Source organism: Psilocybe cubensis, chromosome 11 (assembly GCF_017499595.1).
Source record: "Psilocybe cubensis strain MGC-MH-2018 chromosome 11, whole genome shotgun sequence".
NCBI classification, from domain to species: Eukaryota; Fungi; Basidiomycota; class Agaricomycetes; order Agaricales; family Agrocybaceae; genus Psilocybe; species Psilocybe cubensis.
Window position 1 is genome coordinate 1,408,629 of NC_063009.1, and position 25,437 is coordinate 1,434,065.

General features: G+C 46.2%; 6 protein-coding genes and 1 non-coding gene across 7 annotated transcripts; 1 reads left to right on the forward strand and 6 right to left on the reverse strand.

The window, feature by feature from the left end:
- Window positions 1–2,085: 2,085 nt before the first annotated feature.
- JR316_0011568 (uncharacterized protein) lies at window positions 2,086–3,819 on the forward strand (the record flags this gene model as incomplete). Its single annotated transcript, XM_047897217.1, has 4 exons — window positions 2,086–2,116; window positions 2,280–2,825; window positions 2,887–3,012; window positions 3,065–3,819. 4 exons carry the CDS (start codon window positions 2,086–2,088, stop codon window positions 3,817–3,819), a joined length of 1,458 nt encoding a protein of 485 aa, XP_047743626.1.
- Window positions 3,820–5,228: 1,409 nt separating this feature from the next.
- On the reverse strand, window positions 5,229–5,334 carry JR316_0011569. Its single transcript has one exon. It is a non-coding gene; the product is annotated as a tRNA-Arg (tRNA).
- Window positions 5,335–5,710: 376 nt separating this feature from the next.
- JR316_0011570 (putative NRPS-like protein biosynthetic cluster) lies at window positions 5,711–9,651 on the reverse strand (the record flags this gene model as incomplete). The annotated part of the gene is made up of 14 exons (XM_047897218.1): window positions 5,711–5,929; window positions 5,986–6,243; window positions 6,305–6,454; window positions 6,513–6,791; window positions 6,848–7,361; window positions 7,413–7,574; window positions 7,633–7,794; window positions 7,851–7,976; window positions 8,033–8,122; window positions 8,171–8,277; window positions 8,328–8,546; window positions 8,597–8,889; window positions 8,946–9,306; window positions 9,364–9,651. 14 exons carry the CDS (start codon window positions 9,649–9,651, stop codon window positions 5,711–5,713), a joined length of 3,228 nt encoding a protein of 1,075 aa, XP_047743627.1.
- A 1,959-nt stretch (window positions 9,652–11,610) lies between these two features.
- Window positions 11,611–13,574, reverse strand: JR316_0011571 (Delta(12) fatty acid desaturase; the record flags this gene model as incomplete). The annotated part of the gene is made up of 13 exons (XM_047897219.1): window positions 11,611–11,808; window positions 11,875–11,942; window positions 12,003–12,026; window positions 12,081–12,261; window positions 12,321–12,424; window positions 12,474–12,556; window positions 12,609–12,629; window positions 12,691–12,851; window positions 12,908–12,958; window positions 13,015–13,088; window positions 13,144–13,353; window positions 13,407–13,483; window positions 13,540–13,574. The coding sequence occupies 13 exons, from the start codon at window positions 13,572–13,574 to the stop codon at window positions 11,611–11,613; spliced, it is 1,287 nt and encodes a 428-aa protein (XP_047743628.1).
- Window positions 13,575–15,850: 2,276 nt separating this feature from the next.
- JR316_0011572 (uncharacterized protein) lies at window positions 15,851–17,034 on the reverse strand (the record flags this gene model as incomplete). The annotated part of the gene is made up of 2 exons (XM_047897220.1): window positions 15,851–16,794; window positions 16,860–17,034. 2 exons carry the CDS (start codon window positions 17,032–17,034, stop codon window positions 15,851–15,853), a joined length of 1,119 nt encoding a protein of 372 aa, XP_047743629.1.
- A 1,992-nt stretch (window positions 17,035–19,026) lies between these two features.
- Window positions 19,027–19,478, reverse strand: JR316_0011573 (uncharacterized protein; the record flags this gene model as incomplete). Its single annotated transcript, XM_047897221.1, has 3 exons — window positions 19,027–19,135; window positions 19,212–19,379; window positions 19,432–19,478. 3 exons carry the CDS (start codon window positions 19,476–19,478, stop codon window positions 19,027–19,029), a joined length of 324 nt encoding a protein of 107 aa, XP_047743630.1.
- Window positions 19,479–20,556: 1,078 nt separating this feature from the next.
- On the reverse strand, window positions 20,557–23,574 carry JR316_0011574 (uncharacterized protein; the record flags this gene model as incomplete). The annotated part of the gene is made up of 5 exons (XM_047897222.1): window positions 20,557–21,287; window positions 21,371–21,493; window positions 21,542–21,694; window positions 21,754–23,413; window positions 23,446–23,574. 5 exons carry the CDS (start codon window positions 23,572–23,574, stop codon window positions 20,557–20,559), a joined length of 2,796 nt encoding a protein of 931 aa, XP_047743631.1.
- Window positions 23,575–25,437: the final 1,863 nt, after the last annotated feature.

Consider the following 25,437-nt stretch of genomic DNA (forward strand, 5'->3'; position numbering starts at 1 on the left):
GAAGGTTGAAGGCGAGGAGGACGAGACAGAGGAGGATGCAGAACAGTGGGTGGAGGAGTTGTATCAATGTGGGGTGTGGATAGTGGCAGGAATGGGATGGAAGAAGGGAGATCAATGGCCGAGGATAGGAAAGCGAGGTTTAAAAGGGAAGAACAAGAGAAGCGAGGGGAAGGGTGCAGTAGGAATGGATGTGAAGGTGAAGGAACCAGGGGTTAAAATTAGCGAGGGAGCGAAAGAGGGAGAAGTGATGAGTGTGGAGGAGGCAGTGGTAGCAGCATTCAAGAGAAAGATGGCGGAAGCGACAGAAAAGGGAGGGTTACCAGACACAGAGGAAGTCAGACAACTCGACGACGAGCTCATGCAAATCAAGACTTACCTGGAGACACTGAAACCACCACCAAATCTCGATAGGGTTGCACTGAAGAGATTTGTGAAGAAGGCCAGTCGGTTCTTTGTCCAGGCGAACAGATTATGGCGTCGAGATAGCGGCATACGTCACAAGCTCGTGCTATTTGGAGAAGACCGGCTTGAGGTTCTAGTCGAAGGACATGACATGTTAGGTCATCGAGGGTACTTTGCGACTCGCCATAACGTTGCCGATCGCTACTGGTGGCCAAAAATTGATAAGGATATTCGATGGTTCATCGACACCTGTCACCAATGTCAATTGATGTCGCTCGAGAAAGTTGTAATCCCACCTACCGTAATGATACCCGAAAGGCTGTTCTGCAGATGCCATATCGACACAATGCACATGCCACCCTCAAACGGGTACAAATATATTGTCCAAGCAAGATGTGGGATGTCGACATGGCCAGAATGGGATAAGTTGAAGACGGAGACGGCGGCGGTGATAGGCAATTTCATTCTAATGAAGTTGATGTTGAGGTGGGGAGTAGTATTTGAGATGATAACGGATAACGGACCTCCATTCGTGGCGGCACTAGAATGGCTGGCCGAGCGATACAACGTGAGCCATATTCGAATTTCTGGCTATAATTCGAGAGCGAACGGTGTCGTCGAAACAACGCACACCCCAATTCGTACAGCGCTGATCAAGTCGGGTGACGGGTCCTTGAAAAAGTGGGACGAGAGGGTAGCATTCATGTACTGGGCTGAGCGAATTACAATCAGGAAATCAATCGGGTACTCACCATTCTATGTTGTGCACGGAATCGAGCCGCTCCTACCATTTGACCTCACTCACGCAACATTCCTACTCCCGGACATCGACCGTTCGCTTTCAACCGCTGAACTCCTCGGTATGCGCGCAAGACAACTTGAGCGACGCGACGACGACCTAGCCCTGGTCCACGAACGTGTTCTAAAGCGAAGATATCAGTCCATTGCCGAATTTGAAGAGAAAAACAAACATAAGATCATTGATTATAATTTTCAACCCGGAGAACTAGTGCTCGTCTTGAACAAGAAGGTCGAGGCTGAAGTGGGAAGGAAGGGCAAGCCGAGATACATGGGACCACTTGTCGTCGTACGCCGCTCCGAAGGAGGTTCATACCGTCTGGCAGAACTCGATGGAGCTGAATCAAAGCTGAAATACGCAGCATTTCGTTTAATTCCCTATTATCCGCGGAATCGACAGGTCATCGAGGTCACGGAGGTCCTAAACAGCGAGGAGTTCGACGGCGACGAGGAATAGCGAGCGGGCGATGGTGCAAAAGAGGGGGGAGGAGGTGTGAAAGAGGGGGGAGGAGGGAAAGAGAAATTTGGAAGAGAAAAGATATTGAGTGAGATCGGAGACGAGAGACGACGAGCGAGGGCATATAGACAATGGAGAGAGCTAGTTAGAGAGTTAGAAGGAAGAATGAATGGCGAGGGGAGGAGGACTGACCGAATAGAGAGGAAAGGAGGTGATAGAGGCCACTTGAGACTGGGTCTTGAGCAGGCCACATATCAGGTCGTGACTGGATGGATCCATATCACGAATAGCACTAGGGAGTGGGCCGCAGGATGTAGACTCGAAACCGAAACCGAAATTTCAGCCAGGAGCCTGAAATTTAAAGTGGGGGGGAGATGTAGGGATTTGGATACGCGTGCGCGCGACGCGACTCACAACAAACACGTCACATGACGCTTGCGGACACACTCACTTGGCATCGTCGACGCCATATGGCCACAGCATAGACGCGTAGTCAGTAGTTAGCACCTTACCGGAGACGTCGTTACACACCGAAGGACGTATCGAATCATATTTCCTATTTTTTTCCCATCTCTTTCCGTGCTAAACACATAAATATCTACAAAACTCTGTCCGTACTCAGGCTACTTTGTCCTCTCTCGAACTCGCCCCCTTCCCTACAACACCATCAAAATAAACCACCCTGCTCCAGAGGAAGACTGTGCCGATGACATCAGCGCCATAGTTTTCCGCGATGCATACGAAGATGGTTCGCTCGACTACGATCATTCTTCGCTCGCATCTATTCCGGACCACATCTCTCGAGATGTGGTCGAATATATCCATACCCCCATCGTCGACCATAGCTCTCCTATTGTCGACCTCGTTGGCTCTGTCCTCGATTTCGTCGGTGACGTGGAGGTGACACAATTCTTTGGCCCCATCAATCGCCAAAACGAAGTCGTTGCCCCCACGATCGATCTGGTTGAAGAGCCCACTGTAGTCTTTCCCGCTGCTGCTCCTGTTGAAGCCGTCGAAGTCGGTCGGGCAGCAGAAGAAGATATTACTGGACATCCCAGCGCATCGCCCATCGAGTCCAAGTCGTATGAAGAAGACGACAGCGACCTGGGAGACATCATCGATGGATACTACTCTACGTCGTTGGCTGATAAGAAGGGATGCCTATACGGTATGTCTGGACATCATTTGTTCCTTTTTTTATAAAGTCATATTTACCCTCTGCTTCTCAGTGTCTCTTCCGTACAAAGTAGCCAATGTCATCTCCGAGCCGGAACCAGTCAAGGTTCAAATCGCCAAACCAGCTGCCTTTAAGCTTGCAGCTTTTGGCTCTATCCCGTTATTAGACCAGAACCTTAGTGAGTGGTTTCAGACTTTTAAGCACAATATCCCCCTAACCTTTTTTTACAGTCGACGAATTCATCCAGACGCAAGGAGCACCTCGTCGCAAACAGCGCGCTGACGATGTCGGCGTTCGATGCAATGGATGCCACAGCGACATCGTCAAGGAGGTTATCGAAGAATACCTCAAGGTCCTATCCAAGCACAACCTCGAAAACCGCATCGACGAAATCGATATCGCTGGGGTGTTGTCGGAGGATTGCAAATGTTCAGTCATAGATTCTTCGTCATCGGGATTGGTGTGTTCAGCTATCGGTTCGTCATCTTCAGAGTCTGGTTGTTCTGTCATGGGTGTTTCGCATTCAGACAACTCCAGCTCTCCCACCACCCCCAATCATATCCAAGCTGCTTGTATCTCTGCTGACGCTGAACCCGACAAGCACCACAAAGTCATTGCCGCCACCTCTGCTAATTCTACCCCTGTTACGGCCTTTCACACCTCTCCTACCATCGCTACTCCCAAGTGTCAAACCCCAACATTGCTCATCCGTTACAGGTTAAACTCCGAATACCGTCGCTTTTATACTTCCTCTCGGCCATCAGGCATCCCTGTGAGGCAGAGGACCCAGTCTCAAGCACTCTCCCAATCATCTTCTCAATCCACACCTCCTCGCCCTCCCTTTGCACCTGCTCACTTTGTCATGCGATGGCTTAACGGCATGCCTCATGGCTCTATTTCTAGCCCAACCAACATCCGTGCCAATTCCCATTCTCCAATTCCAGGATCGCCTCCCTCTTCGCTGCGTTCTATCGGAAAGATATAACGTCCCTACGTGTTTGTCGGTCTTCTTCTCTTTTTCTCTCGCTGGCTTCCCTATCTTCTTCCATCTTCTCGTCTCTGGCTTCTCTCTCTCTCTCTCTCTCCTTCCTCTTCACCCGCTCGTAAATATAGTTGGACATAGCCAAGCTTCAAGTTTTATTTGAAGAAGGAAACACCTGGCATTCTCCATTCTGGATACTTTTCTGACTACTCCGCCTCGCCTTACCGTGGACTCGATTCTGTAGAATCGTCCTTCGGAGCTCGCGAATGTTGTCCTTTATCATCTTAGGTCTTCAGGCTTGTGTTTTCCGACTCCGTCTTGTTTCTATTGCCTCTCTATCTTGGTGTTTGCCTAGTTCCGTCTTTTTCTACTGCGATCTGATGCTTGGCTTTTGGTCTGTTCTATTCTCCTGGAGCTTCAACCTGGCTTGCATCACATTTGGCGGCCTTAATCATATTTCTTACCATCTGTTCAGCGGGATAGACCCATACCAAACGACTCTCACCACTGTGCGGCTTACGTATGTTATGTTGAGGGGCAATCATCAGGTATGTTCACTTCCGCTACGGATTCATGACTTTTTTTTCTAATACCCATTGGCTTAGATTCATCATTGTATTGCGCATATATGTGTCCTCGACTGGGTTCTAGAGCGCTACGAGGTCGACGGACTTCCTGCTGCTCTCCTTCGTCAGGTGAAGGATGGCCCGACGGGGCTATCTTTTCACCGCATCGTTGGCATGCTGTGTCGGTCGGAGTGCTGACGAGCACCTCTGCCTTCATTGCATAGTCTTGATGCCCGATTTCATTGAAGAAGGAAGCATCGCTGACGAGTGATGTTTCTTTCTTTCTATGTATCGGAGACGAAGATCTGAACCGTCAACCTCACACTGGATCTCTTCCGCTTGCTCAGGCTAGCTCAGGCTAGCTCTCATCTGTCCGCCAAACTATTAGCACACCCTTACTGGCTCGATGACGTTATCCATTTATTTCACTCGCAAGTTGGATCGCCCTTGACGTTTTAAATTTTCATCATGACTCAGGCTATTGCCAACATTTTCTCTATGTCTTTGCTTGCTCCATGCTTTTCCTCGAACATACATCTTTTCTGCGTTACTTTACTATCATGCTTTTGTGCTTCTTTTGATTTTTGTAGTTTCAAGTGTTCCGTTTCTATCATTTTATCTCATTATCTGCGTCCTTTTTCTTTAGTTTTCTTTAGTATTCAAAATTAAACCTGGATCTTGTCCCAAGCTACGCGTGATACTTAATCCTTGAATCGTTGCAAAGTAACTTCATACCATTCATAATGATTTTAATATTCGCCATGATTTCCGTGTCATGAACAAACAAAGTTTACGGTATATTAACTAGAACAGGAGAAATGAAATCAAAAAGAAATGGAAAAAGAGTGACCGAGGTAGGGGTCGAACCTACAATCTCCTGATTGCGAGATCACGTGATCAGAAGTGCACGTACTGATCGTAGTCAGACGCGATGCCATTTCGCCACACGGCCATATCTATCATTATAAAATTACGTTACTACACATGAAAATAACTGTTTTCAGTTTTCCTGCAAGCCATACTTTTCTTATTTCTTCCAAGTTCAACACATCGGTGCAGGTATTATCATGTCACCGTCTGCCAACCATCAGAGGACCCGTAAATCCTGATGCTCAGAAACTTACTTCATTTTCCTATATTTCACCTTTCAAACATCCACAGCAATAGTGCACGGACTGACGCCGAGAGTCGCAAGAGCGGTGCAATACAAACTCAAGAGGGGAAAAGTGTATATTCTATAAGCCACAAACTATCGATCAGTTACAATATTGGTAATAATACAGATGTCGAAGAGCACGAGTTCAGAGGCATAAAAGCAAAGTGTTCGGCTAATTAAAGAAGCCAGTTGACTTCCAATATTTAACCCATAGTTGGGCGTCCCCATTACTTAGGGAAGGGATGTTGCGCATGGTTGTACTGACATTTTGCGATTTGGTTGTCAAAAATTCTGCTATGCCGCCACTTTCCGTGCCCTTGATCTGGCCGGACCTCAGCGCCGAGTCCACTGTGGCAGCTCCTCTGAAAAAATCGAGGAGCTTGATGGCAGGCTTCCAGAAATTTAACATTCAGAAAAGTGGTATGAGACAGGACAGATATTGCTTACAATAGCCTTGTGATCTTCAGGGTTTGCACGCTTTGCGCGTTTTTCCAGAAGCGAGTACCAGTCTTGGATAGGCAATACAGGGATTTGCGTAGTTGTGACGCCTTCCTGGACGAGAGCGTTATTTATCGCACTGACGATATCGTCAAAAGGTATTGGTCTAGGATGCACCAGATTGAGAGCAGGAGGAAGATCCGAATTGTGCAATGCAACATCGATTATGCTCTGGGCAACCCCATCCATGGGCAACCACGATGCAAACTTGACGTTATAATGAAAAATCAGGCTCTAGGTTACTAATACAACGGAAAGAAATACCCACCCCGAACATAGAGGGAAGAGCATTAAGCTCAATGCTCGACTTTACAAGAATCGGCACCCAGTCGGTCGTGGCCCATGCTCCTTTAGGTTGCCCACCAGAAATTTGGCCTACTCGGAACGAGGTACCATTAACACCGCTTTGAGTGATGAGCTAGATCCATGAAAAATTACTTCGGGTAGCTTTGGGTATTGCAAATATCAGAACTTACTCTTTCAGCCACATACTTCGATTCACCGTACCCGTTCCCGATGGCATATTTTGGATCTAGGAGAACTTCCTCTGCGTAGGGGCCACGAGACCTATCCCAAGAAAATGCGGAAGCCACAGATGAAGTAAAGAGCAGCTTGGTTGACGAACCAGCAGACGTTGATTGTGCAAGGTCGATCAGGTTGCGAGTTCCACGGACCATGGGCTCAAAAGATACCAATTGCAGGTTGAAGTCAACCCTCCATGCAGCGTGGATGATGACGTTGACATTGTCGAGTAACTGCGAAATAACTGTTCAGAATATCCAAGCAAAAATATATCGGCGCATATACCAACCTCTTGATAGCGTCCTTGCTCCAATCCAATATGCTTTTTCGTGATGTCTCCGTCCAGTAAAACCAATTTATCGTCCGATAATAACCCAACATCAAATCCTCTATCCTCAAATCGCGCAACATGCCTTGCGCGAGCATCTTTCGAAGGACGGTTTAGAGCATAGATCTTCTTGACAGCTTCATTCTTCAGGAGACCTGCCAAAATTTCAGAGCCAAGGTTGCCCGTAGTGCCGGTGAGAAGCACGGTTGCAGAGTTTTCTGGAGTGCCGGATAGCAATGGCTTCTGAAATCCGACATTGTATTTCGAAATCATTTCCTCGATGGCATCAACTCTGCTTGTGGTCACAAGGTTACTGTCAGGGTCCCTGATGAGACCCAAGAGGAATGTGGAAAGTTTCTCGATAGATGGATAGTTATAGACTAGACTCTGAGCAATCATTTCCGAAGCCTTAAGAGTTTCCTTGTTCGATTGCAAGGCTCCGACGATACGGCGGCGAAGGATAGTCGAGCTCAAGCTGAATGAAAACACGTTAGATGACGGAGACTATCGGCAGGGTGAAACTCACCTGTCGACACCTTGTTCAAACAAATCGACGGAGATGCAGGAAACCTTGCCTGATGTTATATCAGCGACTTGATGCATCAACCATTTTCTTGTTGCCTCTTCTGTCCATTCTGGAGGAGGAGAAACTGTTTCGGCACTGACGGTTGATTCGATGGAAGCGTATCTATATTCTATGTTTAATCTCAAGCATGTTAAGTGTAGGTTGAAAATTTAAAGCATACAGGGCTTCAATCTCCTCGTGATATAGCGCCAATGAGGCTTTTCGCATGACGGTGCCCTTGCCAGCACGAGGAAGAGGTTTGTTCGGAGAAGTAAAGATAATGAGTTCTTTGAAAATCCTGCTGAACGCTGGTGCAACTCGGTTTGCTTCTTCGATGACAGGCCTGTTGAATGCATCAGTGAGTGATAAATATGATAAATGTGATGCGCATATACCTACCACATGAGGTTTCTTCCTTGAATAACGTTAACTTCGATCGACGGATCAAAATTATACGTGGGCTTAAGCTCGATGAGCACGCCAGCTTGATCATGTTCCCGTCCAAAAATCACGACCCCCATGGTGCTTTCGACGACAACATATTAATTTACAACCGAACACACGTTAGAACGTATGCTCACAATGGACTATTCAAGATGATGTTTTCCATTGGCGCAGGAACCGTTTTCTCTCCGGACGAATGTATAATAACGTCATCTTTTCGGCCAACACTGGAGTATCTTCAGAAAAAGACGACGCGCCAACGGAAAGTAGCTCACATCTTCCAAAAATTCGGCACTGTAGGGTGTGGGATAAAGAGGTCGGCACTAGCATATCCCTTAATGTCAGGCATATTCTCAACTGATAGCTGGTGGTCAGGAGAAGTCTGGTATACGCCATTAGAAAAATCAGAGACTTGTGCGGAGGCAAACGCACTAAAAACTGGCACTCATAAGTGCCGTCACCTTGAGGGTCCCATCTGATCCTCACGCACTCGTCCATAGAAATCCATTCCCAATCACCGTAACCCCCTGACCTGCGCTTGAGATAGGTCGGCGCACCAAACTCGGTACCACCAAATATTGGGCTTAATTTTACTCCTGAATCTGTCATAAAATTACCGAGTTTGGTAGGAACAGAACCTCCAGACCACGTCTAGGATAGAGTTGAAAAGAAACGTCCACATCAATGTCATATAGACTTACCACCATATCCAGTTTGGCTAGAAACTCGACATGCTTTCTATTTTGGGCCCAGCTTTGCAAAAGGGTCGGGATGGAAATCAGAACGTTGCAGTTGGTCCTGCGCGTATGATCGATGATGTTGTCCGGAGTAGGTATAGGTGGAAGTGATGCTGGTGACGTCGCGGACGGAGGGTACAATGCGACAATACTCATCCCATACATGGAATATAATAGCGTACAAATGATTCCCAGCGTGTGGAATGTTGGAAGAGCCATACATCCAAGGGTCATCAGAGCCAAGTCATCCGTCGGTGCTGTGGTCAAATTGAATAAGTATATGCAATGGGCTAAGTATTGAACATTGACGCACGAAATGATGCCCAATGAACCATGATTCTAAAGGTTTCTGCGATAGATTTGGGGAAACCTGTACTTCCAGACGAATGAAGGTACAACATCACGTTGTCCAGTGGTGGGCGAACAAGTGGCATAGGATATTCTTCAAAAGGATCATCTTGAGACTCGCACCCTAACTTTGGATAAATATCATAGAACGCAGGCATCTCTTCAATGGATAACTCGAATCCGGGGCTTGTCGATGCTAACTCGGACCTGATGCCGGCCAGTAGTGGTTTTAAAGTCTGTTGCGTAGAGAGTAATCTGTGGCAGTCTGTCTCTTTCAGCATTTTGATAATAGCAGCAGCAGTATTTCTTGGAGACATCAAGAAAGGCTAAGATTAACACTGATGTCAAACACTCAATTTGTAGATGCAAGATCTCGTCCTTACCACCATCCCTGCCCGTATCAAGCCAACAGAAACCGCGTTATACAACAAATTGTCCGAAAAGGCAACAATAGCGATCAACTCTCCTTCAGGTCCTCTACGTCCTGGACGCATCTTATGCGCTACACGATGACATGCGCGTCCGTACTCCAAGTATGTGACTTTTGTTATGTCTGATTGACCATCTTCGTTGAAAATCCATACAGGGTAGTCAGGATTGTTCTTGATGTGGAAGTCAACGACTTCTGGAAGAGTTACTGAGCAGTCTCTTGGTGGTGCAGTAGGAGACATTGTGAAAACAGCGACCTGAGTTGACCCCTTTCTATCATTGGCATTTTATATAGTTGTCTAATGGCAATCCAAATCGAACAGTTCCTGATGTGGTAACCCATATTCGCGTGAGATCGGAAGAGAATATTTGCACGCTCGTATTGTCATAGATGGCATTGACTTGTGTCTTCCGCCAGGTGAAGGGTGTGCGAGAGAGAGGTGTGTCGGTGACTTTGCCTCGGGAAGTGGCGCAACGCCACAGCTATTTTTTGTCTTGACTTATTTTAATTTAGTCCAAAGTCAGACGAATCAGGAAATAACTTCCATTTTTAATACTGAATCTGGTAAAATGCTGAGCCAGTGACAAAAAACTTCATTGAATTTAATGGTGGGTAAGCTGAGTCGGCACTAGGAGGGGTGCAAACGAGAAGAAAAAACAGTTGTATGCTATCAGCTATAGCATTTCTCTACGGCAGTGTGGGCAATTGTCTTCAGCGGCATCCAAACGGCACCTGGTTGTAGGCTTCGGAACTTCCGTGCCATCCACAACACATCCTGTTCTATCTGCTAAAACCTACGGTCTTAAGCCATACTTGTAGATATGGTAATTGCAAATGAACTCGGCTGGGTATGACTATCTCTCAGCAGCCTGTTGTTGTCTGTTACCGCTGGGCTACAAAAATCAAAATTTTAATCATATTTATTGTCAAACCACGTCAGATACATATCCATCAACTCGTCTCATCGGTATGAACAGATTGGTATGCTATGAGTTATATGCACACATTTACTCGGTATGTAACATGCAAAGATAGATTCTGATGCCTCAAATAATTCTTCAGAGATAGCACATAAGCATGCATACAACTTGATGTGCACCCTAGCGGTATCGTTTTAGAAGCGGGCTTCCGTTCTCTTGGAGATCATATTTAATTTGGGGTAACAACTCTCCTTTTCTTTGTGATGCCTCGCATTTTCCCGTTATAAACGTTTATAGAGGAGCTCAAATGATCAACGGCATATATCCCGACGTCGACAGGGCTTCAAGCAGGGCTCTAAGTCTAACTGCTAGCTTAAACCATAAAAGCATTCATGATGCATTCAATCACTTTCCTAACGCATAAAAGCTAGTAATTATTCAGGTTGAGTGTAATCTAAAGAGCCGTTAATATATATAAATGCTATTTCCGTTCCTTCAAGGTAAGTAACATAACACTCTTTGAATTGCAAGGGATAAAGGTTTCGTGCATTGAAGTAACGCAGCTCATCCGGCGATTGTTAGAACGTGATGACTTCATTGGGGCACTTAGCGCGACGCATAAATGCCATCTATAGTGCCATCAGTTGCAATGTCGAGATTAAATCTCCATACTGGTATTACAACTGTTTAGTAGATGTCTTGAAGGTGCCAGAGGAACTTCAGATTGAAATGATACGGTACTACAGGTATTTAATTCATCACCAATATTCTGTATGATTGTAATGCAAAATAGAGAATATGTGGTCACATTTGCTCTGATTTGGAAAATCGCGCTCGTTTGATCCCTTCCCTATAAGTAATATAAGTTGGAAGCCTGCCAAGAAAACGAAGCTAGTAGGTCGCGCCGTGCTATTTTAAGCACACATCTATTTTTAGAATTGAGGAAATGATAAAAGTTGAAGCACTTCAAGTGCTTGGCTTTTCAGTTTCATCCTCCATCCGAGGAATCAGCCGAAGTGTGTTACCAGAAAATACGCGTATGGTAACGAGAGAAGGTATAAAATATTTACATCGTTGCACTTTGACAATTGAGGTTACGCCGCTGTTCCGATTTGAATGTACCCGCCGTCCACCTGGACGAGGCGAGGTCGGCCTTATGATCCCTGAACATGCACTCTATAGCGCCAAAAACGTTCAAAATTGAACAAGTGTTTTACTGTCTTCTATATTACATTGTTCGTATATCAAAATGCCACGCACACAGAGAACTCTAACCTGCATCAATTCGCCTTGCTCTCCTCCTCGCTTAATTTATCCTGTTCCGCCGGATCCCATCCTTTTGCTTTGATCTCTTCCATTACAGATTCCTTCAACTCACGCACTGCCTTCCCTTCCTTGTTCTTGTAAAATACAATATCACCTTCATCTTCAATGAAGAGACATTGTGTAAATGAGCGGTAGAGGGCATAGAAAGAGGGCTGTATGCATCACCAACAATCTCGTAAGCCTTTTTAGGCACGGAAAATAAGGAAAAAAGTACTCACCGTTGAGTCGTAATTGTAATCCTCCTTCAAGACAGACTTCACCGCTTTGGTGATTTCCGGCCCGTTATCTATAAATTATATTTCTCATTCAGTCTAGTTCGCTACAAAGGAAGCAACAAAAGACTTACAGAATGGAGCGCGAAGGAAGAAGTCTGAAAGGTAGAAGAACTTAGTCAAAATCTTCTGAACTAGCCAATCATACTTACGATGCGCGACATGGTCGTGACTGATGTTGTGGAAGAAGAACCTGCCCATCCACCCGAGTAGCGGTCTGTCAACGGTGCCAACGGCGCCTCGGAGGAAGGACCATTCTCCCTTGCGATAATGGGGGATAGTGGGATCTGAGTGATGAAGGAAGGTGAACATCACAATCCAGTGGTTGACGAGCTTGACAATGATATAGTTTAGTACAAAGCTGTGTCTATGTGCGGCATGCTGGTACTCACGACATATGGCGCCAAATAATACCACAAGAAGAATTCCCTTCCAAGTTTGTACAGTATGAAGGACATGGCGCCGAGGCCGACATTGGACATGAAAATTGAAAAGCCTGGTAAAAATTAGGAACAAAGTCACAGAGGACTTTCACAAATACGTACGTTGCTCCTTTTTAAAGAGTGGCGAATATGGACTAAAATGGTTGGTGCCGGGGGGGTACATTGGAGACCCCATGGTGTTACGCCTAATTTCAAGGTTAATACGTTCACAAAAGAGATATCTCTGGAATAACATACGCAAGGTAAACCCACCACCCGCTATGATGGATTACGTTAATCAATTATATGTGTAGCAAAACTATTTAATATAATAACGTACAAGCCCTGCATGATGAACATCCTGTAGAGGGTGTACAATGGTGTCTCCTCGAAGATTTCAGAATAATCTGTGCTCTTGGCCAATTTTTCGGATGGAAGGTTGAATTGACTGCGGGTATATGGAACATAGTTTTCGTCTCGCTCCATAGAACCTGTTGCTTTCTATATAAAACCTAGGTGAGCCCATATTTACCAGAATAATCCTAAAGAATTCTAACATGATGAGCGTGATGGGTTGAGCGCCACGAGAAGTATGGGATCAGCAAGTACTGTACGCAGCGTCAGCTATTTATTTAAATTGTCAAATTTTCAAAGCAGGACTTACAGAATGGAGGAGGAAACCAACTGTGTTGTTAATTTTATTGCTTTCGAAAAGGGAAGTGTGTCCGGCATCATGGCCTTCATTCGAATACTCTTAGTTAGAACTCCAACGCGGAATAGTTGATAAACATACCAAGACAGAAAATCCCAGCAAATACGAGTCCCTGGAACCACCAATAAAATCCCCACATCGACGCTTTCAAAAGGGTCTTCTGCCATCCTTCCGTCACATATCCCCCGAAATCACTCGCCGCCCAAGGTGTGATCGAATATGCGAATTTATATAGGAGCGAGGTGAATACGATATCGCGAATGACATATAGAGCTGCCTTTCGTTGATTTTCTGCGATAAAGTAAATTAGCATCGTTTTATTGCATTGGTGCAAAGCTGCATACTCCTGAGCAAATGCTTGGGCACGGCATCATGCACTTCCTTTAGTGTAAACGTGGGAGGAACGAATGGTCGCTTGAGTCTTACGAGATAATCATTAGCCCTGAATACTACTATACAGCACTAAGCTGGACACACCGTTCCTCGTATTCTGGACCATTTTTAAAAAACATGACTGGAAAATCTGAGAGGAGGTCACCAGTAGGGAGGATTTCCACTGGGCCGGAATCAAGAAGGGGTCTTCTCAAGCGAAACCACCGCGAGGTCTAAGTATAAGTAAAAGATGCTTCACGATAATGGCACAGACCGCAATCTAACCGATTGGCAATACCTGAGAAATGAGAGATCGGTATCAAGACTCGAGAACCAGGGCTCGAGGTAAATACATGCTTTGAACGGCTGTCAACACGGAGTGTTACGCTTTTGGCAGTGTGGATAGTTGGGCGTATACATCCATCTGCATCAGTCGTGGGAACCGAAGTTTCTTCGTTCAAGTTGAAAGCTGCCTGCGCTGTTGTGTGACGACTATCATTCTATGACAGCTCGGGCAGCATGGACTGGCCGATGGAACTGATTGAGGGCGTCCTATGTTCATTTGTCATGATATTTTTGGTATCTAATATAGTCCATGCCCACACAGCCAACTATACTTGCTTTGACCGACAAATATCTTTGAATGATGAACACGACATAGAATGAGGCAGAAATCTGTACGGAGAGAACGAATCTTCTGGGCTCACAACTGAGCGGTCCATAAAACCCCGCGTGATTATCGATCTGTGAGAGAGCAGCTTGATTTTCAGAAGACTTGCGGAAAAGTGTCATTAACACTCGGATCCTTGTCCACAGAATGTTGTTCAAACTCAAGTGCGGATATCTTTAGTTACCGTTGTTCCGGTGGTTGTTTACACTTCTTTGTGTGCTTCCACACTCTCAAAGCAGCCTCGTAATCGCCTGAAAAATATGCTTCTTTGTCGCATTATCGGTGGCACAATTCTTAGAATATCTCAGCGACAACCCGACGCCAGCTTTAACTACCCATGATTCAAGTGTAATTGCGCGAGGTACACTATCACTTTTCTGCCTCGTGGCATCATCAGTGCAACTTTATCACTTCGACTGGCTTCGACAATGATTCTACCCCTATCGTAGGCAAGATATGTTCCAATAGCTTACAATGAACAGTTCCCGGAGTAACTACAGCAACATCACTAAGTCCGATATCTTCAGTCACAAAACAATATCATATGCATAAGTATCCTTGCCAGTACTCACGCAGTAATTCGGAAATCACTCTGAAATTCCAGTAGTACTGTCAACTAAGCCCATCTATACCTATGCGTAAACAACGGTGTTTATTTTTCGAGCAGAAAAAGACACGTCAATGGTTGGCATGTCCTGATACCCGACAAGGATCTACAGAATTTAAACGTCTAGACGTTGAAGGTGGAGATAGGTCGTATTACTATCGAATTCACGCGATAGTTCGTGGACTATCTGACAACAATCAGCGGTCGACCATTAGTATTCCCCAAAGATTATGCGGATGGGGCAAGATAACATCCAGCACTTGACAAAGTATGAGAGAGCTGGGGTTGATATGTTTGTAGTTTTACCATATGTCCAGGACAGGGACCTCGCAAAAACGATAGATTATGTAGCTGGGAACTTCATATCGCAGACAGTCGGAAAATTTGCGAGATTAACACAGCAGCTTAGTGAATGCGCAGTATATTATTAACAATAAGCGATATTTTCCGAACCCACCTTTGGCCGCAAATGACCCCTTATAAGATGAGCGGCGTTCTCGTAGGCGAGGGTTTTAACCGTATGTTCTCAAGGTAACAGTTGATACTTACCGAACATATTTGCGAATAATGCTTAGGTGAATGTTCCGATAAAGTATTGGTAAGAGCCTTCAGAGAAGTACAAGTACCATGATAAAAGTGTTCTAATCTGAATATACTATAAATAGAACAAGAAACCCTCATCGAGAATCCGAGTCGAGATAAGATAATAACATGAAAACGGAACTTGGGAAAAACACCAGACAGAATCTTATCAAAATGAATTCATTTATACAAGCCAAAAAGGGGACATATACAAAGTTACAGCTCAAAGAAAACATACAAAGATGAAGAACAAATCTAATAGTAAAAAGGAGATTCAGAGTAGCCTAGTCGGACGTCGTCCAGGAGGTTGAACTGTCCAAATGCGATAAAAATGGATCCGGTCATGAATACATAATCCAGGAAGAAAATATAAAACGAGATAGAAGGATGGACGAGAAATTCCCCTGGGAGGCGAGACGCAGACAACTTGGTAGGTGTGTCTAAGCTCCATGGAATAGAATGCAGGGTCGATATAGAATGTCGCTAGCAAGAAAGAACGAGAGAAAACCTAACCGATAACCTTAACCAGAAGAGGATGGAGAACCCAAGACCGAGAATCAAAACTTAGCGAATGGGCGAATTGAAATGGTCCTGAACACTCTCGTGTCGGGAGGATGTATATCCCCGTCCACAGAAATGCGCACAATTCCCCTCGCCTTGTCTTGCTCTCTTCGAAGGAGAATATGAGCCACAGTCAACAGAGGATTGGGATCCGGTTCTTCCTTCCTGAAATTAGGCGGAAGAGAAAATCTCGAAGCCATTTTTTTTATGCCTTCGCCATCAAGCACCGCCGTGGTTGGTTGAGAAGGGACTTCGTCCTTTTCTTTGAAGATATCCAGGCTAACCACAGCGCTGTCAAAACTGGCGTCAGGCGAGCTGTCCCCGGCGTCTATGTCGCCACCCGATACCTCGGGCGACTTATCCCATGGGTACGGTGAAAGTCCCGACGCGGGTACCGGGGAAGAAAACGAATCCTCAAGCGCAATAACAGTCTCTAATAACTCCTGCTTATATGCGGCCAAAATAGCGTTTCCAAGTCCAGTGCGTGGTCCGGGGACCATACCTACGCGACGCGCACGCGGGTTGACAATGTCCTCGAAGAGCTTATTGACCAGGCGCATATCGAGGTAATCATCATCTTGTGTATGCCCGCCAGAGCAAGGGTCCTCCGCTACGTCTTCTTTTGAGCCTACCTCAGTCGCAAGGGTAGTAGGTTCAAGCTTTTCCTCAGAAGGCACCGCCAAATCAGACTCCGTGTCACTTTGGGGGAATCTAATATTTTCACCATCCTTCTTCTCAGAGTCTCCAGAAAGTTCGCTGAGCGAGAACGAAGAAGGTGTTGAAGGGGAGCTTGAGTATTCTGATGGTGATGACTCGCCAGAACTTGTCCTTTTCGTGGTAAAAACTGAAGAGCGCTTTGAATCCTCGTCAGATTCTGACATCGCCAACAACGCCTCGAAGGCCTCCTCTTTTGACATCGGTGGAGAAGGTTTCTCAGCAACTGTGGAAGATGGAAGAGGTGTCCAATGAGTCCATCTTACGATAACGCTATTATGAAGTACACACCGGAATGGAGATCTTGCTCTGACCTCGCACTGGAAGAACTTTCCTCATGCTGTTGAGCATCGGCAGTTGGGAAGATTTCACTGCTGAAATTCGACTCTTCGTTACCCTTCATGGGATGAACACCCAGGCGTTTTGAAGGACGAGCGAACAGTTTCGAGAGCGAAGACGTGCCCATGGTGGAAAGGATTGAGAATGGAAGATCTGCCATGAAAAACCCGCTGAAGATGAAACTAATAGGAAGAAGAAGAATGAATGCATTGGGGAAAAAAATTGGGGATTGGTACTCATCCAGAAAACGATCGAGATCGAAAAGCAAAAATGTGACAGTCAGGTAGAAAATCCGATTCATCTAAACAGAAGTCTGAAATCTGATGAAATGCAATTCCCTGGAAGCAAGCCATGAAGAGTACAACCAACAGAGGGACTGGTAACTGAGTAGGTCAGATAGCCAATGCTAAGACAGGTGACAGCGATGTACAAAAGTATGATCAGGGCCCTTCCATTTCAAGGTAAAGAAGCTGCTAGTAGTTCTCACGGTTTTGAAAGGGGTTAAAGTCTAATGAGTTCTTGTCCTCTAGCAGCAAACTTAGGTTCGAACAATTATTAGATTTTCAAAGCAATATATATTAGAAGATGGAGAGTATATGTTGGTATATAGGTATAAGATATAAAAATTATATGTGAAGATTCAAAAGAAGATTTAGAGGCGAATGGATGATAAAAAGATGAATGCAAAGCAGAGATATGTGATGGTTTAAATTAAAGGAAATAAATTAGAAGATAATAAGATTAAGAGATTGAAGAAAATATATGAAGATAGATGAAATAAATTGAGTTGATAATAAGTTATAAAGATGGAAGAAATATTTGAAAGAAATGGTAGTGTGCAGCAATGAAGCACGAAAATGGCAAAGTAGCATGTAAATGCAAAAATTGTCCGATGAAGCATAAAAAGGAGAACGAAGAGAACAAGATAAAAGCAACAACAAAGAAATACGAGTAACATCGAAAACAAGAAATTGTTGAACAAAGAGCGAATAGCAAAAAAACAAACGAAGACAGCAAGAACAAAAGCAGAAGTAGCCCAGAGGCAATAGATCGTGGAAGCCAGGCGAAAAGCCAACTAGCGAGCCAGAGCGGGTAGACTGTATGCGCATCGTAAAGGTAGTGTATAGTGATGTGTGATGGCATGTCAAAGGTGGCCGTCTATGATTGGCGAGAAGACTAATAGCCTGGCTCTTGATTGGTCGTAACGGTGCGGTCATGACGGTTGTGCAACCGTGAGGGTCGTAAAAGGTCGTCATGGTTGTGTAACCGTGGAGGTCGTAAAAGTCGTAAAAGTCGTAAAAGTCGTAAAAGGTCGTAAAAGGTCGTAACGGTTAAGAAACCATGAGGCTCGTAAAATGTCGTGAAGGTCGTGACGGTGTTAAACCGTGGGGGTCGTAAAAGGTCGTAAAGGTCGTGACGGTTGTGTAACCGTGGAGGTTGTAAAAGGTCGTGAAGGTTGTAAAACCTTGAAGGTCGTAAAAGGTTGTGACGGTCGTAAAACCGTGAAGGTCGTAAAAGGTCGTAAAAGATCATGACGGTTGTAAAACCGTGGAGGTCGTAAAGGTCGTGACGGTCATAAAACCGTGAAGGTCGTAAAAGGTCGTGACGGTTGTAAAACCGCGGAGGTCGTAAAAGGTCGTGACGGTCGTAAAAGGTCGTAAAAGGTCGTAAAAGATCGTAAAAGGTCGTGAAGGTTGTAAATGCCGAGAAAGTTGATAGAGGTCTATCTCGAACATTGCAGAGAAGTTTGAGCCAGCGAATGTCTAGGGCTCCGGAGACGGACGGTAGCGTCCAGGTGTTCGGTCCAATGGCGTATGATGATGGCAGCGAGTAATTTGCAGCGGCAGATATAAAGGCAAGGCGAGGCTGGAGGTTGGCGCATCCGGAATCAAGGCGAGGCTGGAGGTTGGCGCATCCGGAATGGGCAACTGGTCTTGAGGTATCCGGGCAATCATCCCGGCGCAAGAGTAGAAGGAAACAGCACTCGTCAGCACTGCGCCCCCTATCCCATGCGACCGGACACCGCAGCCACACCATGAAACCGAGAGCACTCGTCAGCGCTCCCAACTCCATATGCAGCTGCGATGTGGCTCAGAAATTGTCCCGTCAGACAACTCCTTCACCTGATGAAAGGAGGAACACAAGGAAGCCCGTCGGCTGTGTGTTCCCTAACCCGGATATTGTTGCCAGTGCTGGGCGGTATGGCCTGTGCCCAAGGTAGAGTATGCCTAAGAAGCCTCAGCTGAGAAATCTGAAGAAGTATGATAAGAAAGGAGAGTAATTTTGAAGATAACTAGAACTCACCTGCTGAAAACTGCGAAACGTTGTTGACCAATGGTGCCAAGGAGCGAGAATTTTGCCAGTGAATTCCGAACGCGAGTCACTGAGCGGGCGAACGACTTCGAGGATGTCAAGAAGTCATCGGCCATGGAGAACGACGATAAATGGACATCGTCGAAATGTATAGAAGACCTTAGAACTAAAGTTAGATATAGTAAACGAAATAAATGCGCATAAATCCTACCAAATATTAAGAGAAATAGTCATGACAAATGCACACGACACTTCCATAAAGATGTATAAAGGACCTGTCAACAGCGACAATTGAGATGAGAGAGAGTAGACGAAAAGGGATGTGCAAAGCTTACCATATATAATAGAGTATAAATTTGATGCAGATTATTCGGATTTACGCCCATATATGAAGGGCGAAGATCCTGAGAAGAGTCAGAACAGATGTAGAGTAAAATGACGATGTGAAACTCACCAGATATTACGACTATATTTGTCTAAAATTCGATACGGATTATTCGGATTTACGCCCATATATGAAGGGCGAAAATCCTAAGAAAAAGAGTCAGAACAGGTGTAGAGTACAATGACGGTGTAAAACTCACTAGACATTACGAGTATATTTGTCTAAAATTTGATAAAGATGCCCATATATGAAGGGCGAAAATCCTAAGAAAAAGAGTTAGAACAGGTGAGGCACAAGTTACAACGTGGAACTCACCAGATATTACGAGTATATTTGTCTAAATCTTGATGCAGATTATTCGGATTTACGCCCATATATGAAGGGCGAAAATCCTGAGAAAAAGAGTTAGAACAGGTGTGAGATACAGTTACAGTGTGAAACTCACCAGATATTAAGAGGATATATGTCTAAATTTTGATATAGATTGTTGAACTTACACCCATATATGAAGGGCGAAAATCCTAAAAAAATAAAAGTCAGAAAGGTTGCAAGGTATAGTTACAGTGTGCGAAAACTCACCAGATATATGATGACCGTCACCAAGATGAACGGCATATTAAGGGAGACCAAAAAAGAAAAAGATACATATCAAGAAAAAATACAAAATAAAAAGAGAAAATAGAGAGAAAAAAAGAAACAAGACACAATAAACAAGACAAAAATCGAGAAAGAAAAAAGAGACAAAAAGAGATACAAGAGACGAGAGACGAGACAGAGACAGACAGAGACAGAGACGAGAAAAAAAGACGAGAGACAGAAACCAGAGTCGATACAAATCCAGAGATGAGAGAGAGAAAAAAAAAAAAAAAAAAAAAAAAGAGAGAGAGAGAGAGAGAGAGAGAGAGCCAGAATAATATGCAAATACCAGCGAAGATGCCAGCAGAATAGTGTTCATCGCTCATGCTCCGAGTCGTATGCATCGCGATTGTTCTTATGCAAGGGCAGTAACAAAGGTCGAATACCAGGTGCAGGTGTAGATCGCGACTCGTATAGCGTACCAAAGCGACGGCGAGCAAGAGCTTCTCGTCGTGATGCCAGTACTGGAATTCGAGAAGGTGGGACTTTCCTGGTAGTGGAAAGCGGTGCATCCGTCTCGACGACAGGCGAAGCTGAAGCATTGCGAGGCTTATTGGTCGTAGAGTACGCCTCTTCCAAGTTCAGAATACTTCGCACGAGAACGCCAGGTTGTTCCCCAGTGCTGGTCGATGTTCCCTCGCATTGGACCCGTTGACGAGTGCCACGAATATCGACCCGACGAGTAGGAACTCCCTTGGCATAAGGAAGCGAGGTTGGAACCACAGCAAGCTTGGGTGAAGAAGTCACAAGTTTGATAGGAGAACCGAGAACAGGTACCTCTTCAATGACATCAATGACTTCTTTGACTTCTTCCTTCACCTCCTCCTTTCGCAGGTCCCCAGCTTGTTGAACCTCGACCGGAGTAGTAGGAGAGGAAGAGTACTCCGAAGGAATAGAATCCACAAGAGGAGACAAGTCGCCATTCGAGGATCCATCGACAACCTCGCCGGCTGTAGAAGAATCAACAACAGACGAATCAACAACTTCCGAGGTCTTCCCAACGGCAACACGACGAGTAAGATATTGTGTCTTGATGAAATTGCCGACTAGAAGCCATAAGACATCAGCAGCTGAAGTTGCGGAGCCATGGAAAGAAAGAGGAGAGAGAGAGAGAACCAGGGGTACTCACTGGTATCATCCTCCAGAAGAGGAATTGACCCGAAGGTGCAAACTTTGAAATCGGCGTCCTTGGAGAAAGATCCAAGGACGATGAGGTCATCTTCAAACGAAGCGACCTCGGAGACAGTGTTATCTATTGAAACGTCAACAAAGTAGTATGAAAGAAAGAGACATTACTCACTGTTATTTTCATCGAAAAGAATTGTTCCATATGCAACAACTTTGGAGGTAACAGCCACTCGCACCTCAACAGAACAACGAACAGCTACCTCATTCTCAACTACAGCGGCAACCTCAGAGACGACATCTTCTACATCACCAGGATGCGAAGATTCTATGGGTATAAAAGTCAACCAAAGGTAGACATCAGTGAGACAAAGATAAAAGACGTACCGTCTGAAGAAAAGTCGCGTTCCTTGTAGCTTTCGTCCTCGCTCGAGTCATCGCGGAGAAGGCTAAGGCCAACAAGTACTGCATCGAAAGAGGTATAAGCACGCTTGCGGGGTTCTTCGTCGACCTCGACGTCATCGACGACCTTGGACTGAACATCGACGACGACAGCTGACTCTTCGACGGCGACAGGCTCCTCGACGGCGACAGGCTCCTCGACGGCGACAGGCTCCTCGACGGCGACAGGCTCCTCGACGGCGACAGGCTCCTCGACGGCGACAGGCTCCTCGACGGCGACAGGCACCTCGACGGCGACAGGCTCCTCGACGGCGACAGGCTCCTCGACGACCACGACGGCAGGCTCCTCAACACCGACAGGTTCTTCGACCACAGCAGGCTTGACATCATCTTCAACCTCAACACCCGTCGCAGCTTCACAAGCTGGGATATAATCGACGGGAAGCACAAATCGTGCGTGACGCCTCTTCCTCTGAGCAACGTTCACAGTGTCGACCTCGGCAACCTCAAGGACGTTGGTGGCCACAGCAGCGTCCTTGCCGTTGTCGAGGTCGTCCACAGCAGCTGGCTCATTGTCGGGGGCGAAAACAATCGGTTGGACGATGCGTGCATGGCGTCTGGATTTCTGAACGGTGTTGGCGGGAGCGACCTCGGCGACCTCGACGACATCGACAGCCTCGGGAGTGGTCGAGCTTTCAACAACGACGGGCTTGACTGGCTCCTCGACCTTGACGACGGGGGCGGGGGCGACCTCGGCGGGAGCATCGACAGCCTTGGGTTGAGCGATGCGCGCCTGACGCCTAAACTTCCTGTCGTAGGGGTAGGTGGGCACAGGTGGCAGAGGAATGTTCGGAGGAGAGCTAGCATCGTGCTCGACGAGGGGCTTGGGTGGTGGGCGCGGGGGGTAGACGAAGGGGTGCGCGATCCTCACTTCGCTCCTTGCGTTTGGGTCGAAAGTCGGGTCGATAGGCATAGGAGGCAAGGGGATCTTGGGACGAGTGCTAACCTCCTTCTCGACGTCGGCAGCCTTGACTGCACCAGGCTTGTGGTCAGGGTTGATGGCGCCAGGGTACATGATACGCGCCTGGCGCTTGGCCTTGTTCTGCGCGTCGTTGGGAGGAGGACGATCTCCTTGCGTTTTGAGCTGATGAAGATAGGCCCGCTCGATGATGCTGAACTTGTCGACCGACCCATCCTGAATCTTGGGCTGAATGACGCGTGCAGTGCGGTTCCTGTTTCCGCCAGCGTTGGCGTTGGCGTTGTTCATCGCCTCTGGAACGACCCTCTCAGGGCGTTCCCTGGCCTCCTGGACGATGTCGACGGATCCATTGACCTCGCCCATAGCAGCTGGGGCCTGAACCTTGGGCTGAATGATCTGAGCCTGACGGTTCCTGCGCCCGGCGACGTGGGCAGGGGCTGGCGCAGCGATGGGCACCGCAACCGATTGGGCGGGGAGCCCCTTGGGCTCGAAGATGAACTCGCCGGTGGTAGTGATCTCGTTCTTGTGCTTTTGGTCGTAGAAGCTTTCGTCCTCGCCGACGTTCTCAACCGCGTGGGCTCTTCCCGACGCGCAGGGAACGGTCTTCTTCAAGATACCGAGGACTAAAAAGAACGCGTCAGAACACGCTCGAACACGCTCAAGAGCCTTGGCGAGGATGAGATGAGATACATACAGACACGGCGGGCCTTGCCCTTCTTCTTCATTGGCTTAGTCGCGTCGTTGGTAGAACCAACGGCGCCGGGCGAGATGCCCATAACCTCAGCGACGACATCGCCTTTGGTAGACTTGCGCTTGAAGAGCTTCATGATGTTCGTGATATTCGTAAAGAGGTATCGCAGAAAATAACAAGAGGGTATACAGTAGAGTCTTTCCTTCGGTGAGAGACTGAAGGGAAGGAAGGAAAGAGAGGAAGTAAAGAGAGGGTAGGATTATATACACCACGCCCGGGCGAGCTTGTATACGATCGATCGAGGGGGAACTAACATCCCCACACAAACACATACGCGTCGCGTCCAACATGTTATGTCAGAGAAGACGAATATACCTGAGACAGTGTCAGAAGATCGAGAATAAGATCGAGTGGGGAACACACCTAGGTCCAGAGGACGGGCACCTTGAAATCTTGGAATTCATGAAGCGGGAGCAGCGAAAAACACAGAACAGCACAAACAACATCGCAAGAGTCGTCGTGTTTAGTTCATTGAACGATACCACGTCCAATGCAAAAAGCCAGCAGCAGTACCCAAGGAAAACGTAGCCCAGTTGTCCAGTAGCACGATAGTATTTTTGCAGGCATCCTAAACGTCCAGTCGCATAGAAAGCAGAGAGCAACAAACGAAGATTCAACACAGTAAAGCTCAACCCTCGACCAAAGTATACAGATCTGCCTTTCCAAATCCCCGATCTCGACACAGTCAAATCGAAGAACCAAATAGCAAGTGAAGCACTTGTTAGAACCAGACACCAGATCCAAAAGTCCAAAGTTGACGACCAAGAAGCAGCACGAAAAACCCATCCATTTCGCCAGACAGACACCAATCCTTCAAAATCCAAAATCCAAAAGCAAAGAGTACAAGAGTGCATCAGCCAGAGACATCCAAGAACAAAATTCAAAAGCAACATCAGAGTTCGAGTTCAAGTTACCATTCTCATTAGGGACCTTCAGAATTGAAATACGACCCGACTAGTCGGTCGTATTTGGCCCTGTCCGATTACGCTTAGTAAGTCAAAGTTCAAGGTCCGCTTTGTGACTGATGTGACGGAATTGCGGCCCTCTTATCACTGGCTTCCACCATCTTCAATCCTCTCCCCATCGCCATTCCTATGGAGGCTTTTGTTTCATGCCTGTATATATTAGACTATTAAGATTTTGCTCTCCGTGAAGTACTGACCGTCTTTCTGGTCTCGTTTGCATGATCAAGGGCTAATGATGTGAAATATTTCACTCATCAGTGCCTGTAATTTAGATACTGCTGTAACAGCACCTCCAGAGGATATTTTCGCAACACATAGAAACACGTTTTGTTTGTTAATCATTGTTTAATTCTCTATCCACACAGGATATGCACCAAACATGTCAATACTGAAATGAGAGTATAAGAAGTAAGCATTGATTCGGTCTCATCAACCCCCATCTCTGTTTCCCCTTGCCATTTTTTCTTAGTATCGCTCAATGCCTATTCAACAATCTACGTAGATTAAATATTATCTACGCTGTCTACGTCATTGGGAGTGACATAGAAGTGACAGTCCAAGACAAGGCCAAGCACAGTCGGACTTCGAATCATCAAATCGGTGGCGTCGAAATACGACCGACTAGTCGGGTCGTATTTCAATTCTGAAGGTCCCTATTCTCTACGAAGCAATTTCATTTCAACTTCGAACGTTCCTATTGGCTATCAAAAGCACGTGCCATACAGTATCCCAAATCGCGTCACGTCGCGTCTGGTAGTATCGTGGTGTAGACTTGTAGTATCGTACAGTCGTAGCCTCTCAGATCTCAACACCAGCAGGCAAATCCCATCTCTACACCGCAAACAGTTCATCCTATAAACCTCACTCATCCTCCCTCCTACACCCTCACCCACCTTTCTCAACATCATCAAGAACCACAATCCATCCCTTGCCCATCCCAAGAATCAAGGACAAGCAAAACGACCAGACGGCAC